The sequence below is a fragment of the Ixodes scapularis genome, unplaced genomic scaffold (genome assembly GCF_016920785.2).
Source record: "Ixodes scapularis isolate PalLabHiFi unplaced genomic scaffold, ASM1692078v2 PGA_scaffold4__175_contigs__length_147842914, whole genome shotgun sequence".
Classification (NCBI taxonomy): Eukaryota; Metazoa; Arthropoda; class Arachnida; order Ixodida; family Ixodidae; genus Ixodes; species Ixodes scapularis.
The window spans coordinates 77,643,427-77,656,599 of record NW_024609879.1 but is presented as its reverse complement, the minus strand read 5'-3'; the positions used below and the strand labels follow the sequence as shown (position 1 = coordinate 77,656,599).

Here is a 13,173-nt window from a genome sequence, read left to right as displayed (position 1 = left end):
ATCGTCTGCCTGAACGGCTTTACTCCTGCTCGCGCTTTCTTCGCGCAGCGCCATTTTCTGGCTGCTCGAGTTTTCTTTACGTTGTTTGTGATCGATCGCTCGGTGGCACTGCTGAAAGACAGCAGTGTACCGAAGTGCCCGAATTACAGTTTCTGCAGTGCGGTGGTTAAAAAGAAACAGTTGTAGTTTCGACGCTTGCCACTCGATGAACACGTTGTCAAAGAATTCGACTATTTTTCTCTATTTTAGAGTTTTCGTGAGGGAGCGCATCCGGTTGGTGATCGCCGGATGCAAGTTGAGCGGGAGAGCTGGGGCCATCGGCTTGTGCTGTTTCGCGGCCCCCGCTAATTAGGAACCGCGAGAGGGGTCCCCTCCCGAGGAGGATGCGGTGGCATGTCTTGTCCCCAACTCGGGCGCGGTTTCTTCTTCTTCTTTTTTTTCTTTTTTTGTTGTTGTTTTGACAAGGAAAAATATGGTAAAGTGAGGACCTCGGCTTGGTTTCGAGCCGAGTCAAGTCAATGTATGCCGAGACTGGAGAGGTGAGTGCACGCGCCGCGAAAGTTAAGAGCGACAGCGAGTGCGGCGGAAGGCGGAACGCGGGAAGAGCTCGGAGCGGCTCTGCAGGTCCCCAAGTGTGCGTGCTCGTGGATGAGTGTGGTGCCGAGGAGCATCGCACGGATCGTCCAAGCGCACACAGACTTCCCCTTTTCGACCAGCGTCGCAACGGACCCGCGTCACCGGCACTCACAAAATATCTAATTGAATTTCGCTCAGCTGTGCAGATTCTGAAAATACGTCGGTTACATTAGCGCAGTAAAACCCTACCGGCACATCCCCAACTCGCCGCCGCCATTCTGCTACTACCTAGAGAACGTCCGGTTCCTATGCCAGAGTACGTGACGACATTCAAAATTACGCCGCAGCTTGTTTTGCGGTCAGTTAGAGAGAAAGAAAAAGTCGATACTTTATTAATTTTTTTGTGTGTAGACGTTAATTAACCGAAACGAAAACGGATGCCTGTTCGGCATTGAGTGAACATTGAAGGTTTAATGTAAAAGTTATTTGGGCAAAAGTAAAAAGGTCATTTAATGGTCCCTTTAACCTCGTTAGGCCTCAGGCAAGCTGTTAAACCTTGTCTGTTCACCTACTTTTCCTTTCCACTTTTAAACTTTATTCTTTGCACCCTAGTTTCAGGTACTTTCCGAAAGAAGTAAGCGCGAACATTTGTCTCTGTGGTTTAATATATTGTAGAAAGGCGACTGCTGAGATAAACATGGAATATTCTTTAGTTTCGTTTATTCCCACATCACTAGCGCTAGGTCATTGGCAAGAGCGGGGCATCGGAAAGTGCTCATGTATGACATGAAATGTTGATGAACAAATTTGTCCTGAAAGCAATTGGTAGACTGTAAGAATTCTGAAGTGTCTTGTTTCTTGCAAATCACCGTAGAGAACCAAACGCTGCTCAACCTATGAAGGATGAGTGAAAAGGCCGAAAATATATTTCGATTTAAAATAAACATGGGTGTGCTATGGGGATGAGCACGAGGAAACGCCATTTCCAGTGCCACAGCGCAGACAGGTATTCGACGTCTGAACGCATTTTAAGTATCTTTTCGGCCCAGCTCACTTTGTCGGCTGCAACGATTAGGTTTGCAAACGTTTGCGAGAAAATAGATACTCCAGATTTCTTAAATAATCTGCAAAAAAGTTCATTGCATGATGACGTTTTGTTTTTGCTAAGTTTATCAAGCACTCGAATTTTCTAGCGTGGAAAAGTAAAAAATTAAAGAGCGTATATACGGCGCGTTTCACCGACGGCCAAGAAAATAAAAAAGAGCGCTTGAAATCATCAAAATTCCTATGATGACGTTATCGACCTTGGAGGACGTTATGTCCGGACTGTAAATTATAATTAGTAAATGAATTACCTAGGTAAACAACTAATTTCTTTCAGTATATTCACATTGGAACAGTACTATCAGAGATGTGTGGCCCGCCGTCAAACGACACGATTGCGAAGTAAGAAATCAGACACGTAAATTGTGCTTCGCACTGTTGTCTGCCAATCTTCAACCACGAGGAAATTACGATACCTAAAGGAGATGCGAAAGGGAGGCGGAATTGAATTATTTCCGGTATTTAGGACTCTATACTTCCTAAATTTGCCAGAGAATAGATCGCACAATAATTTAGCTGTCTGAATTCCGACAACAGCCATGAAACTTTTGGCGACGGGCGACCTATTTCTAGCTGAGACGTGCAAGCCGTGGCACATATTTCAGGTGTAATGAAATAATTTATGTAAGTGTTTCAAAAAATCGCTTTACACTCTCTCCCGACGTCTGCCGCGGACGATCACATTCTTCATAAAAAATATATATATATATATTTTTTTTTTTCAAGTGCGCCTTTAAGTTTTATATCATTATCTGTTTTTGGTGAAATACACCAAATAAAATATTAAGGTGGGCTAGCCAAGTACAAGCTGTGTACTTGACCTCTTTCTTTATTGTTATTTCTCAGTTCTTTCAACGTAACTTCCTCTACCCATCAAGGTAATTTCATTTTGGGAATTTTCTCATACCGAAAAGAAAGACGAGAGAGAACGCTACCTCTTTCTCGTCTTCTGTGTGATTATTAAAACAACAGTTGTGAGTTAACGCTTGTACCGTCAGTTCGGACTTGACCTTCGCGCCATTTATTTTGAAAAAGAACACCAAATAAGTTAAACATTTCTCTTTTGGCCATGGTGTTTAACCGAAGTTATCACAGGCATGCTTGTCATAGACCGGCGGACTATAAGTTGGTGACCTCGTTACAAGCAAGCTTGTTAAAGTCCATTTGGCCGTAAGGTGAAATCTATTTGCTATTTCCGTTCGTGGCAAGGACAGGTCGCGCAAGCTTCAACTCGATTTTAAGGGTCAGCAGCAGGACCAACTTAAATAAGGGGGAGACCTGTCTACTGAGCGGTGGCTCAGCGCCAGCTTAAAAGTACGCGCATTCTTCACGAACGCTTGCGGTGGCGCTCGGAGCCCTCCCACCTCGGAGCCGTTACTGGAGCAAGCTCAGTTTCGCAGCTCCCTATTCTCGCCTGCAGAGTCGAGTGGCCCAGGTGGCGGTCACAAGAACTAGCGGCGCTGCAGTCGGATCTTGCTTCCCTGTCTCGCGCGTCGTCTACTATGCTCTTTTTCACCATACGTTGTACCGCAGCGAAGGCTAGAAGCGCGAGCTCGTAGCGTTGGCAGCTACCTTTATTGCACGAGAGCTTGTGCCGCCGAGATGTGCCCCAGAACAAGGGACTCGCGCTTGTAGCCTTTCCTGCGGTACATCGATCATAAGGTGAAATAGAACATACCACGGCGTCGAGAGCTTCGAACCCCCCTTTTTTTTTTTTTACTTCCATGTGTATAATAGCAAAAAAAAAAAAAAAGATACAGGTGAAGTGTAATACACCACAGAGATTAGAGTCAGCGCACTGTCAGTGTTCTTTCTTTGAGTGTTTGACATTTATTTTTTGTGCGTTTGTTTCCTTGCGCTACGAAGTGTTAGTATGAATCTACAACTCGCCGAAGCTCAAGTATTGCTATTCAAACTTGGCGGCCTAGACAATCCGGAAGCAAGGCTTGACTGCAGCGCTGCTGGTTCTCATGACCGCCACTGAGCCTACGTCGCAGGCGGAGCTGTGAAACTGAGCTTGCTCCAGTAACTTTGTTCAGAGCCCTATATTAGGAGAGTTTGGACAATGGGCGGAGCAGAGGCCGCCGCCAGCGCCGAAAACTCCCCCCGCGGTTAGCGCATAAACTAAAGGTACGACACAGCGTCGACCAATCAGGAGACCGCGACGTCACAATATTGCAAACGACCTTTAAAGCGTAAAAATAAGCGTTCAATATTGGCCTCTCTACTTCAACTCACAAATGTCTGCTGTAAAGACAAAGGCACAAGCTCGTGAGCCTAGCTCAGCGAAATGCTTTTGTTTGTCCGAGAACTCGTGCATAGGTTGTGCAGCTGAAGTATCGGTGACAGTTTGCTCTGGGCCGGCTTGCTAGAACCAACGTTACTGGAGCAAGCTCAGTTTCGCAGCTCCCTATTCTCGCCTGCAGAGGCGAGTTACCCAGGTGGCGGCCATGAGAACTAGCGGCGCTGCAGTCGGATCTGGCTTCCCTGTCTCGCGCGTCGTCTACTACCACCGCGTTGTTAAGAGCTTCCTTTTTTTTTCTTTTCTTTTTTTTTTTACTTCCATGTGTGTAATAACCTAAAAAGGATGATGAAGATGAAGTGTAATACACAACAGAGGTCAGAGTCAGCGCATTGTGAGTGTTCTTTCTTTGAATGCTTGAAATTTATTTTTGTGTGCGTCTGTTTCCTTGCGCTGTGAAGTGTTAGTATGAACCAAAAAAAAAAAACGCATCTCCACGTGGTGAATGATGTTGACTGGGGCGAAGCTCTGGTGATGCTTGTCTGCGTAGGCGCTGGGCGGCAGCATGGCGAGCCTTTCGTTCGTTTTCATCCATGTCACGCTGCGTCAAATGCTCAAAGGCGTACATAACCACGTTCCATACTACACATTATCTTTCTGACATGGATGAAAACGAACGAAAGGCTCGGCATGCCGCGGCTCACCGTCTACGCAGACAAGCACCACCAGAGCTTCGCCCCAGTCAACATCATTCACCACGTGCAGAAGCGGTTGTTTTTCTTTTGCCCTACACGAGCATGGGAGCACGTGCTCATGTGTTCGTGAGCAGGTGAGCGAGTGAGCTCACGAGCAGGAGCACGTGCACCCGACGGAGGACGGACATACGGACATGGCTAACCCTAGAGCCACTATATGAGATGCGCTTAGAGTATCGGCACTCCGTTTCCCGACATTGTTGTGGGCGCCGCCATATTGGGGCCTCTGCAGAGCAGACGCAACTGCAGATCGTCATGATTCAAAAGTGCGACTTCCTCAGCATTGGATTCGGTGTTAGGAAGCTGATGTAATATTGCTTTTCTCTGTCGCGGTCTGTTTAAACATTTGTGGAGGACGGAAAAGCGTTTCCTGTGATTTCAGATAAAGCTTTCAGATAACTGGCCACCATGATTTTAAGCCACAATATGGCCAAGTGTCGTTACTCTGAAGCGTAGCTTATTTAGTGGCACTAGCTAACCCCTAAGGAGCTTCAACCCTAGAACTCGCCCACGTGAACTCGCCCAAGCTCAAGTATTGCTATTCAAACTTGGAGGGCTAGACATCCGGAAGCAAGGCTCGACTGCAGCGCTGCTGGTTCTCATGACCGCCACTGAGCCTACGTCGCAGGCGGAGCTGTGAAACTGAGCTTGCTCCAGTAACTTTGTTCAGAGCCCTATATTAGGAGAGTTTGGACAATGGGCGGAGCATAGGCCGCCGCCAGCGCCGAAAACTCCCCCCGCGGTTTGCGCATAAACTAAAGGTACGACACAGCGTCGACCAATCAGGAGACCGCGACGTCACAATATTGCAAACGACCTTTAAAGCGTAAAAATAAGCGTTCAATATCGGCCTCTCTACTTCAACTCACAAATGTCTGCTGTAAAGACAAAGGCACAAGCTCGTGAGCCTAGCTCAGCGAAATGCTTTTGTTTGTCCGAGAACTCGTGCATAGGTTGTGCAGCTGAAGTATCGGTGACAGTTTGCTCTGGGCCGGCTTGCTAGAACCAACGTTACTGGAGCAAGCTCAGTTTCGCAGCTCCCTATTCTCGCCTGCAGAGGCGAGTTACCCAGGTGGCGGCCATGAGAACTAGCGGCGCTGCAGTCGGATCTGGCTTCCCTGTCTCGCGCGTCGTCTACTACCACCGCGTTGTTAAGAACTTCCTTTTTTTTTTTCTTTTTTCTTTTTTACTTTCATGTCTGTAATAACAAAAAAAGGATGATGAAGATGAAGTGTAATACACAACAGAGGTCAGAGTCAGCGCATTGTGAGTGTTCTTTCTTTCAATGTTTGAAATTTATTTTTGTGTGCGTCTGTTTCCTTGCGCTGTGAAGTGTTAGTATGAACCAAAAAAAAAACGCATCTCCACGTGGTGAATGATGTTGACTGGGGCGAAGCTCTGGTGATGCTTGTCTGCGTAGGCGCTGGGCGGCAGCATGGCGAGCCTTTCGTTCGTTTTCATCCATGTCACGCTGCGTCAAATGCTCAAAGGCGTACATAACCACGTTCCATACCACACATTATCTTTCTGACATGGATGAAAACGAACGAAAGGCTCGGCATGCCGCGGCTCACCGTCTACGCAGACAAGCACCACCAGAGCTTCGCCCCAGTCAACATCATTCACCACGTGCAGAAGCGGTTGTTTTTCTTTTGCCCTACACGAGCATGGGAGCACGTGCTCATGTGTTCGTGAGCAGGTGAGCGGGTGAGCTCACGAGCAGGAGCACGTGCACCCGACGGAGGACGGACATACGGACATGGCTAACCCCTAAGGAGCTTCAACCCTAGAACTCGCCCACGTGAACTCGCCCAAGCTCAAGTATTGCTATTCAAACTTGGAGGGCTAGACATCCGGAAGCAAGGCTCGACTGCAGCGCTGCTAGTTCTCGTGACCGCCACTGAGCCCTCGTCGCAGGCGGAGCTGTGAAACTGAGCTTGCTCCAGTAACGTCGGCTAGAACAGCGTCTAAGCTGAGGCAGGCTGAATGAAAGCAGCGGAAAGGGTGGGGCGCGCGAGCGTCTTGGCACGCAGAGTCCCGCTCGGCTTGAGCGCTGGCTCTGGCAGTGCTTTCTTTCCCCGTCTCAGCTGACACGCTGTTTCTTGCAAGTCGGCACTGGTTTGGTGCACACATTCGTTTATTCTACACTTGAATATTGGCGTGACGAAACTTCACAAGTGCAACGTTTTTAGTCACCGAGAGCTAAACCTTTTCACTCTAGCGACGCGAAAATGGCTTAAATTAGTCGTGTCACATATTTAGAGCACACGACCCCCGCTAGGGGCATTACGATATGATAATTTAAGTGTCGACTCGAACAGCGGGTAAATGGTACACCGTTGTATGCTGAGGTGTACCCCACGTGGCAAAAAGGGCAAAGAATTTTTGTTTCACGAATTTCCATTATTGAGTGTCCGCGAAGAATTGATCGAAAAAATTTCGAAAGCGGGTAAGTGCCGATTTTTTTTTTTTTTTTTTCATCTCAGTCATTTGGAGCAGTAAGAATATTCGCGTCATGCTGTACTCGAAGAACAAAAGGCAGTCAGGACATGTTTCAATGTTGTTCTTTGTTTTGTTTTTTTCTTTTCTTTTAAAGGTGAAAAGAGCTCCCAATGCCACCCAAGTGATACCGGGGGCACCGTCCTATGCCCGCTGTATTTTACAGCAGATGACTGTAAATAGATTGTGAATATAAAAAAGCTGAAAACCGCAGCGGTTTCAACGGTGTTTCATGTTTGAGACTTATCCGATCGACAAAAAGAACAATTGAAAGCAGACTAGAAAACCCACTGCGACACTCGCCCCACTGTCGCACAAACTAAAAAGGTATAAATTCGTTTTTTTTTTGCGTGTAACTATTTTTGAGAGCATTTGTGACAGTTATACATGGCGACACAATAATTTTATCTGCTACGGACGGCGACCCCGGTGAATGAGAGTAATGTTGACTCGGAGGAGCCGAGGTAGAGCCGATGAACCTCTCGATATTTTGGCTCGAGAACGCATTCCTCGGGTATTATAAAAACTGGAAGAGAACGACACTGTCGGTCAGCGTATTTCTAACGTTCGAGACTCACGAAGCCTTGGCAGTCATAACGTTGCCTACTCTATTGTACACACGTCACCTGCTGGACCAAGGATTCAAGTACGTTTTAACGTCCAAGTTCATTAAAGACAATGTAGAGTCGCGCTTTTCTGCGGTGAGGCAGCTGAGCGGCTCCAACGACCGAACGGATGCCCAAAGGCGCCCTCTCCTCTCTGCACAAAATTTTTGTCATCATTATCATCATCATTTGTTATCTTTGAGGGTTCTTACGGGCATTACACGCGGGAGGGGCACTTAAGACTCAGAGTTCGATATCGGTGCGCCGCTGCAAAAGCCATGGGACTGCAGCCTGCTGCCTCATCGCGAAATATAAAGAAGGTTTTGCAACCCTTCTTAAAAGAACTTCAGACGTTCCCAGATAAGGAACCATTTTATCGTTTATAAAAAGTGAGCTAGCAAAAAACGCAAAACAACTTTTTGGTAGGTTTTCCAGCTCCAGGACGGCAAACTGGCACGCTGGCGCTCATCGGAGATTTTCTCGGGGGGATGGCTGAAGACAGCATTGCCTGAGACAGGTGCTTCCACCAGCTCTAGTCCCCTCCACACAACAGCGCAACCGTTGCAATATCAGACAACCTGGACCGTGGGGTACCGCACTATCCCAGCCCCCGTTTCGTCAACTTTCTGAGAACGGTTCAGAGCAAAGTCAATTCTGTCGAGAGGAAGTTATTATCACTGAGAAAGCCAGTGCTGACGTTTACTAAAAAGGTTCGGCTGGCCATTGCGGGCAACCCCCTATTTGCCTGTGGGGTCAACGACTCACGAGATCACAGAGCCGCCCTGGCTACACTCGTCCTCAGGAAGTTCACGAGGCCTTTCCTGGCGAGGATTGCATCAAACATAATGAAGGAGCACCGGGCTAAGTGGGTCATAAAAGAAAAACCGACCTCCCAAAAGATGTTAAATGTGTAGGACTTCGATAAGAAGCATGCACAGAATTTGTTTTGTAACTAATGTTAAAAAATACTGTATATACCTATTTCTTTCTGTGTGAATTCAATGAAAGGAAATGTTTGCGCACAAAAGCTGCACCTGTGCTAAATATTTTCATGCTCTAATAGACGCCTGTAAGTCAAAATCACAGGTTTCAGGATCGCACCGTTAATCGCGCAGCCTTCCCCATTCAAAACGATAGGGTGAAGTCTTTCGATGTTTTTATATCGAGGGAGCTTACGATGGAGGAGGGGGGGGGTGGGGGGCAGAGCCGTATATGGGGAGAGTTTGGTCAGTCTATGATCTCGCCGCCGTATCGCGCTCCTCCCGAGTGAGCCAATCAGCACGCGGCGCAGAGCGAGAGGCATGAGCGCATGCGCGTGAACTCCCCGCTGCTCCCAGCTGAGTGGGGAGAGCCGCCATCTTCGATCATTCGCCCGGCGGAATGCGTTGGATCGGCACCTAAATCTCGATTATTGCCTTTTATATCGCTGGCTCTGGCAAGAAAATGACATTCTTTTCTTCCTCGGTGGGTTAAAAAGCTAATAAATTAAGATTTTTCGGCGTATGGCCACAAACTTTTATTCAGGCGAAAAAGAAGTCGGCCAGTAGCAGACGACGCGTAGCCTCAGGAGTGCTCTGCTCCTACCAGTCCCAGACAGCGTTGCTCAAAAATGGCGGTCGTCCCTTCTCTGCTCCCATCTTTCTCTCTCGCTCCTTCGGCGCTCTCCTCCCTTTCATTTAGTTTTCTCCTCTCCGGCGCCTTCGTAGCCACACCCACTGGCCAAACTCTCCCAATATACGGCTCTGGGGGGGGGGGGGGGGGGGGGGGGCTTTGCGCACCGCCTTGTAGTCGCAACGTCAACTATAGCTCCAGTAGCTCTCCCATAGGAAAGGCGCGCGACAGACAGGTCTCCCCCTATTCAAGTGTGTCCTGGTCAGCATTACGCCTTGATATACTCATTCATCCATCTGGTAGGGGCATGCTTTCGCCAAACATTATCTTGACGTTTCTTCGAACGAAGTATTATCACCTAAATGTGTTTCGTACATGGGTGTGGGCTATGAAATATTCTGCTCACGCTTGGCCCGTGTGTATATTATGTGGTCTCCGCATGAAACGCTCAGTCTAGTTCACTAGTATCTTTGTCTAAACCAATATTTGTGGGTAGATATTATTTGAGATCTAACTATAGCACACAACTCGACCACACTCAGTTATATGGACCACCTGAGAACGCTCCCCAACTTCAAGTACCTCAAAATCGACGTGGGGAGCGTAGTAAACGGCACGCCTCTGGACTTCTGGTACACAAGCAGTTTCTGGACGGCAAGCCCTTTCCAGACGGAACACTTCAGCGACGCGCTTCGGCTCCTTATCCTCTGGAAGTACGGAGGCGCCTATGCAGACCTGGATGTCATGGTGCTCAAAGACATGGCTGGTCTCACCAGCAGTCTCTGCCGGGAGCTGTTTCCGATGGTCGGCAATGGAGTAATGAGGTTTCAGAAGGAACATCCTTTCCTTGCGTCTTGCCTAGTGGAATTCGCCCGTGCTTACACGTAAGTTGATCTCTGTGCGTTTATCCTGTAACCACCGATGCCCATAGTATATATATATATAATTTACAAAAACGTAGAACACTGTGGACTATGTATATAGTTTATTGAGTGCTATATTTGTAAAACGTTTGGTTTCGTGAAATATTTTGGCTCGCTATTGGAAGCTACGCAAGCGTGGTAATATAGAGAGTAGGAAGTTGTAGGTGCACCTAAAAGGCTATGTCGGATAAATGTTTGGTCTCTCCTAAAAATAAACGGAATGACGATTTTGCGTATTATCGGATAGATGCTCAAATGAGAAAATTTCCCTTTGAAAATCGGGGCAGAGACGGGTAAACCAAGCGCGCCGCCACCGCCTGAACTGACAAAACATTGATGTTTCGTTTCCTTACTGTTTCGTCTGAAAACGGGACGAGTCCGTCTGTGGTCTCTTTCGGCGTGAAACCGATTGGCCTTGTCTAATTTTACTAATAGGTGCCTTTTTGTACCGGGAAGAAGTCTCGGCTATGTTCATTAGTATCTATGTGACATGAATGAGGAATATTGTACGAGTATCGGCCGCTGGCAAAAAGACGATTCAAAAAGGATTTTGCTACCGCGTCGTCCAGAGCGTGGTGGGGAGGCCGCGAAGGCAAAGTTTGTTGTCTTGCGAAGCCGTGCTCGTTTTGCCACTTACCGTTTTGCGAACACAGCTGTGTTAGTAGGGAATTGTAGTAGATCGTTTTTCTCCTCCGCTACGGTATCCCCGAAGAAAACGGCGCAGCTGCGCATGCGCGCTGCCAGCCTTGTCTGCATATTTCAAGGTCTTGTGGCGGATTACGGAGCGCTATCCGGGTGCTTAGCGGGCTGCTGAAACGGTCTACTACAATTCCCTAGTGTCGTGTTGTTACCGCGTCGATCGTGAGTTACCGACGAAACACCCAGCGTTGCGTTCCTCTAGGTAGTGCGCACATGCGCTGAGTCAACTTTCCGAGGGAGGGCCTGGAACTGGTGGTATGGGGATGGGCGCGTCCTGGTCCGGATGGTGACGACCGATGACGGTGCTCGCCCGATGGCAGCCCCCCGGGAAGTTGATAATAAAAAAAAGAACTAAAAGTTGTTCGATCCCGCTGAACACATTGCGACGTTGGTTGACTTTACGGTGGCCAGTGTGGCCACGTTTATTATGACACAAATCAACTCAACAGTGAGTTAAAATCCCAAAATTAAACCCCGTACTTTTGTTCCCAGTCTCCCAAAATCGAATCGAAGCCAGTCCCTAGATTCCCTCTCGGGGATCCTTTTGTAGCCTCGTAGGGGCCTCCTTTCCCCTCAGGGTCCAACCAATCCCTTCAAATTTCACCACTCCCACGTGGTACACTGTTCTCCAATGGTCGACAAGCTGTCAGCCTAGCACTTCCAACGGTCAAATCCAAATTCTTTCTAGAATCCACCCCTGCATTTTACGCAGACGGGCTGGCGCCAACAGCTAAATTATTACAACGGGTAAAAAGCGACCATTTTATAGTAAGCGGCAAAAACCTCTATGTACAGACACATTCGGCTAAAAGCTACAAGCCTCTCCAAGCGCGGGCTGTCCCGCTCCCGGTCCGAGCGGGCTTCCGAAACCCGAGAGGCTTCTTAACGACCGCGGGGGGAACCGCTCCCGCGTCGCGGCCGCTCTGGCCCCGCCGACACAAATATAGAAAGCTAAAAAAAAAACAATGCCGACGCAACTCTGGAAAGATAAGCTTTCCTAACAAAAATCACCTTAACTAATAAGCAGGATTTTTACAAACTTAACACGCTGTGTTGGCGTTGGGACATATCGAGATCCCCGTGAACCCTGCATTCACGTTCACACTCGTGCTAACATCTGCCACTTCTGCAAAAGAGCTGCCGGCAATAAAGCGTTACGACCACGGTATGTGTAATTCTTCTTCGTCGTTAGTGCTTTCTTTATAAGTGAGTTAGCCGCGTGCAGAGAGAAAATTAAAATTACGTTGTCCAACTTGTTCTGTTGTTTTCCTGTACTCATCTTAATAAAAGTAATAACACGCATGTTTGCTGGACATGTGCGCATCTGAGAGCGAAAACGACTTCTGCACAGCTGTGCATAAAGAATGAGTCAACCTCCACGTCTGGGATGTGTCCGAATGTATTTATGACGTCCCACCGGTGGTGCTTTCACTGTACCTTCTAATTTTCAATCCGGAAAATGGGCTCCTGTGGAATAGGTCGTTTTAAGCTCACTTCCTTGCAATGAAGTCTCGCTAAATCGTACAATAGCGGCGCACGCTTGCTTGATATTCCCCAATATTAGGGCTGCGACAGGGCTCTACATCTATTTTACTCTTCGTGTTCCCAATGCTTGCAGAACGCCAGCAAAATTCGGAATATATGGCTGGTAGAAGTTCTAGATGGCGCCATGTTGTCAGACAGTGAATGTAGCATGAAAACCATTCGTGAAAGTTATGATCCCTGGTCAGGGTTTCAGCTTGAACTAGCAACGCAGCATTGTTTGATGAGAGCGTTTTAATTAATTTTGCAGGTTATGTCAGTGATGCCCATTGGTGGAATCCGCACCAAGTCTTGAACGCGTGTCGTGCAAAATATCTTGCCTGCTGGTGTGTCATATTCTCCGAAGCCTGCGACCCCCCCTCCCCCCCCCCCCCCCCCCCCTTCCCCTTCCTCTGAAATGTCAGTTCCCAGACGTCTGCAGTGGTCCGAGCTTCTTGGCCTGGCACCTTTTGCCACTTGACGAAGTTACCAAGAGTGCATGCACTTTGACAGACGGCTGTAGTGTAGGAGTAGCGATGGCACCAGACAGTCGGACTGTCGTCTGTCACGTCTAAAATAAATGAGAGTATACCAATGGTGGATATTGTTTTATTACAAAGTGGTTGTTAATTTGTTTG

The 13,173-nt window shown here is 47.9% G+C and overlaps 1 protein-coding gene across 1 annotated transcript in view; it reads left to right on the top strand.

Moving 5' to 3' along the window:
- Window positions 1–13,173, top strand: part of LOC115316357 (lactosylceramide 4-alpha-galactosyltransferase) — a 32,935-nt gene that overhangs the window by 17,632 nt on the left and 2,130 nt on the right. Inside the window, exon 4 of the mRNA XM_042293613.1 lies at window positions 9,935–10,276. Within this exon, the coding sequence (XP_042149547.1) occupies window positions 9,935–10,276 (342 nt within the window). The remainder of the gene's footprint in view (window positions 1–9,934; window positions 10,277–13,173) is intronic.